At 50.4% G+C, this 5,000-nt stretch overlaps 1 protein-coding gene across 1 annotated transcript in view; it reads right to left on the bottom strand.

Moving 5' to 3' along the window:
• Nucleotides 1–5,000, bottom strand: part of ptk7b (protein tyrosine kinase 7b) — a gene marked incomplete at its 3' end in the record, with an annotated part of 72,907 nt that overhangs the window by 10,051 nt on the left and 57,856 nt on the right. The window contains exons 6-7 of the mRNA XM_084457281.1: nt 3,770–3,900; nt 308–574 (exon numbers count right to left, since the gene is read on the bottom strand). Coding sequence (XP_084313407.1) covers nt 308–574; nt 3,770–3,900 — 398 coding nt within the window. The remainder of the gene's footprint in view (nt 1–307; nt 575–3,769; nt 3,901–5,000) is intronic.

A 5,000-nucleotide genomic window follows, 5' to 3' on the forward strand; every position in this document is an offset into this window, starting at 1 on the left:
ACATAATTTACTGAAAATGTTAAAATGCAGCTGAAAACTCCATCCCCTGCTCCCTGGAGGTGATCGGCAGAGGGAATGTAGCGACATTATAAATCCATTTAAAACATGAATAATGTATCTATGACTGAATTATATCCTTCATTTTCTTGCTCTGTATATTTTCCTTGTGAAAAAAATCAAATAATAAAATGACTCTATCGATACTGTACTACGGAAGATCGATACAGCATGGCGGGTTTTGCGTGTATCGCTGTCTGGATCTTTACTGCACAACCCTAGCGTGAAGGTAGGGGGCGCCGCCACTCACTGGCCACGGTGAAGGTGACCTCCTGGGTCCTGCGGCCCGCCTTGTTCTGGGCCACGCAGGTGTAGGAGCCCGAGTCCTCCGCCTCCGTGGGACTGAAGACCAGGTCCAGGCCGTCCTGGTAGACCCGGCCCTCGGACGATAGCTTCCGCCCCGCCCGCTCCCACCACACCTGGGGCGGAGGCTGGCCGCGCGGGGGCCGGCAGGGGACGCGCTGCAGGGTGTCCACCGTGAACACCCTGGACAGGCTGGGACCTATGTCCTCTATCTCTGTGGTGGGAGGGGGGGGGGGTTAGAGTGAGGGAGAGAGGGAGAGAGAGGGAAGGGGGGGGGGGGTAGAGAAAGGGGGGAGAGAGAGAGAGAAAAGGAGGGGATGGGAGATGGAGAGAGTGGGAGAAAGGGGGGATGGGCGATAGAGAGAGGGAGAAAGGGAGGGGGTGGAAGATAGAGAGAGGGGAGGGAGAGAGAGAAAGAGAGGGAGTGTGGGGTGGGAGATAGAGAGAGAGAGAGAGAGAGAGAAAGAGAGAGAGAGAGGGAGGGAGGGGTGGGAGAGAGAGAGTGAATGTGTGAGGGAGTGAATCTTAACGCTCAAATTGATTTCCATTTACAGCTCCGGAGAGATAATCATGCCACTCGATCAGCCGAAGGCCCCGTTAGCATATCTGGCTTCAGACTCCAGTTCTACTCACAGACACAGAGAGCTCCGCCCTCTATGGGACTTTATGTCTTGCTGACACAAAGTGAGGGAACAATTAGCGGACCAAACCTACAGTACTGCACAGAGTTTCTCTGCTGGCCTGTCTAGGAGGGCTACGGGGCGGGGCCTAGCCTGGGCCTGGCGGAGAGCTGAGCAGAGTCACATCAAGACTGGCAGCGCTAACTCAGCCAGAGGAATGCGATCGGAAGAACTGAGCCTCATAAGACCGCCTCTCTCTCTCTCTTTCTTTCTCTCTCCCTCTCTCCCTCTCCCTCCCTCCCTCTCTCTCCCTCCCTCTCTCAGTACGAGCCAGCGGCAGCAGTGTGATGGAAAGTCGTTAGGGCGTCTGTGTAACCCTAACCCTAACCCTGTCGACCAACAGTGAGCCTTTGAAAGCGGGTCAGCGGACTGCCCTGGACATTCGCCAAAGTCAGGGTTCCAAATAAACCAATTAAGAGCTGGCGGAAAACCCACATTATTTGACAGATTAAAGCGAGAGAGTGAGCGGAGCTGGGAGAGAGAGAGAGAGAGAGAGAGAGAGAGAGAGAGAGAGAAAGCGAGAGAGCAGAGCTGGGCTTGGGAGAGAGGGGGGAGAGGGAGAGAGAGAGAGAGAGAGAGAGAGAGACAGAAAGAGACAGAGCAGAGCCAGGCTTGGGAGGGAGAGAGAAAGAGAGAGAGAGAGACAGAGGGAGAGAGAGAGAGAGAGAAAGTGAGAGAGCAGAGCCGGGGTTGGGAGAGAGAGAGAGACGGAGGGATGGAGAGAGAGAGAGAGCAGAGCCGGGCTTGGGAGGGAGAAACAGAGACTGTTTCGACTTGTCCCACACCGCAGTGCTGCCATGTGACACAATCCCTGTTTTCATGCCCGTGAGGATTACCAACAGATTAGGCTGAATTAAGATCTGTAAATGGAAGCTGTGGTTCAGAGGGTTAGGACTGCAGATGTGTGCAGGGGGCACCGGGCCGGCAGTCTACCTACAGGGGCTGTAGAGAGAGGGGTGGGGCCAGAACACAGTCTACCTACAGGGGCTGTAGAGAGAGGGGTGGGGCCAGAACACAGTCTACCTACAGGGGCTGTAGAGAGAGGGGTGGGGCCAGAACACAGTCTACCTACAGGGGCTGTAGAGAGAGGGGTGGGGCCAGAACACAGATTAGCCTCCTGGCTGAAGCTCCAGGGGTCTCAGTGAGATGTGCTCTGCTAGAGACTCATAACGCTGAGTCAACCATACTTTACTCACTCTGCCAAATCTGTTCAGACTCCAATACAGACCTGTGTGTGTGTGTGTGTGTGTGTGTGTGTGTGTGTGTGTGTGTGTGTGTGCGTGCTGCTTCCTAAGAGCTTTGATAGCGAGCTGCTCTACGCTCCAGCCCTAGCAGTCTTGTCTGATTGGTCTGTTCTGTAACTCAGCATCTTCACTGATGAATTCCAAGTTGAACTCCTAAAGTGTCTGGTGTGTGTGTGTGTGTGTGTGTTTGTGTGTGCGTGCGTGCAGGTGTGTGTGTGTGTGTGTATGTGCGTGTGTGTGTGTGTGTGTGTGTGTGTGTGTGTGCTGTTCTAGCGTTTGGATGGATGCTGGGGCAAGCGAAGAAGCCAGCTGGATGGAAGCAAGGGAGGAAGGAGAGGAGAGGAGGAGGAGGGGGAGAGGAGGAGGAAGGAGAGTAGGAGGAGAGGATAGGAGAAAAGAGGAGGAGAGGAGGAGGAGAGGAGGAGGAAGGAGAGGAGGAGGAGAGGATAGGAGAAAAGAGGAGGAGGAGAGGAGGAGGAGAGGATAGGAGAAAAGAGGAGGAGGATGAGAGGAGGAGGAAGGAGAGGAGGAGAGGAGAGGAGAAAAGAGGAGGAGAGGAGAGGAGGAGGAGAGGAGGAGGAAGGAGAGGAGGAGGAGAGGAGAAAAGAGGAGGAGAAGAAGAGGAGGAGGAGGAGGAGGAGGAGGAGGAGGAGGAGAGGATAGGAGAAAAGAGGAGGAGGAAGCAGAGTGAAGCCTGCTCTCTGTGGAGGATAGAGCTGGGGCGGATGTCAGACAGTGAATGTGATTATCACAGTAAGGAAATGTGATTATAAGTGAATGTGATTATCAAAGTAAGGGAATGTGATTATAAGTGAATGTGATTATCACAGTATGTGAATGTGATGTGATTATCACAGTATGTGAATGTGATGTGATTATCACAGTAAGGAAATGTGATTAAAAGTGAATGTGATTATCACAGTATGTGAATGTGATATGATTATCACAGTAAGGGAATGTGATTATCACGGTAAGGAAAGGGAATGTGATAATCACAGTAAGTGAATGTGATTATCACAGGAGAGATGACCCTAAGTGAATGACTAAGAGGGAGAGGGAGGACAACGCTGACATTTCATGTGTGTACGAAATGTGTGTACAGTAATAGTGTGTGCTGTAATAAGTGTGTGTGTGTGTGCGTGTGTGTGTGAAAGTATGCTTGTGTGTGTGCATATGTGTGTGTGTGTGTGTGTACGCGTGTGTGTGTGAGAGAGAGAGAGAGAGAGTGAGTGAGTGAGTGAATGTATGCATCTCTTGCCCTTTGCACTGTCCTGTTTTTGAACTGTCTTGCCTCATTCCTGCACCATGTCCAATGTTATCTTAATGTTATGCACCTCTCCGAAAAACAAATTCCTAGCACGTTATAAAACTGCATAGCAATAAATGGTTTCTGATTCTAATGCGTGTGTGAGAGTATGTGTGTATGTGTGTGTGAGTATGTGTGTGTGTGTGTGTGTGTGTGTGTGTGTGAGTGTGTGTGTCTACCTGCTATGATGAGAGAGGCCTGCAGTGTGACCGTGGGGCCCCGTGGCCCCCGGCCCACACATTCGTAGAGCCCCGTGTTCCTGGGCTTGACCTGAGTGATGATCAGAGTCCCGTTGGAGAGCAGGATCACTCTGTGGAGCAGAACACACATCAACAACTCAACATTTCCATCTCTGTCCCTCGCAAAAGAACACACATCAACAACTCAACATTTCCATCTCTGTCCCTCGCAAAAGAACACACATCAACAACTCAACATTTCCATCTCTGTCCCTCGCAAAAGAACACACATCAACAACTCAACATTTCCATCTCTGTCCCTCGCAAAAGAACACACATCAACAACTCAACATTTCCATCTCTGTCCCTCGCAAAAGAACACACATCAACAACTCAACATTTCCATCTCTGTCCCTTGCAAAAGAACACACATCAACAACTCAACATTTCCATCTCTGTCCCTCGCAAAAGAACACAAATATACTTAAACACACTTAAACTGTTGAGAGCAAAGGTCCATCCATTGTTGATTTCTAAGAAGGCAGTGACTATTTTAACGGCATCTGGAAGTACTGATTTCAAGGATTTTAGCCATAAATACCTTAGGCCGGGTTATGGTTGTGGTTGCTGCCGTGCCAATAAGACTGCCTTCTAAAAATGTTAGGATCCAGTTTTGATTTGCGTGTGTCTGTCTTCTCAAGGGAGGAGGGATACGAGAAAGAGATGAACTTTGGGAGTATATTTCTAGCCATCCGTCACTCCCAGGGTACAGTAGCATAAGTGAATGGAGTTTAACATAGCGAAAATTAGCATCGCGGCTAGCCGACATTTTCTGACTGACATGCCCGCCCCGCAACAAGGCTAGTAGTTTCCGTGAATCTCTTCGACCCTTTCAAACCTTTTCTCTTATCTGCGTTTGGAGCCTCTGAGGTTTCACCACATGAGACCACGGTGTTTGTTTTTCTAACCTTGCCGTCAAAAATAACATTGAAAATCTGATGGGAAAATGTTCTCCCTCTGTAAAAATGGAATTTACATGAACTATTCACCCTGGGGCTGTTGTTAGTAGTACGCAGGTACAAGCCCAGACGCCCCCCCTCCCCTTGTGCAGAGAGAAGGCAGGCCATTTGATATCACGGCAGTCTGAATCAATCAAACTACACACACACACACGCACGCACACACACACGCACACACACACACGCACACACACACGCACAACCCTTCCGCA

Source organism: Borostomias antarcticus, assembly GCF_949987555.1.
Source record: "Borostomias antarcticus genome assembly, chromosome: 2".
NCBI classification, from domain to species: domain Eukaryota; kingdom Metazoa; phylum Chordata; class Actinopteri; order Stomiiformes; family Stomiidae; genus Borostomias; species Borostomias antarcticus.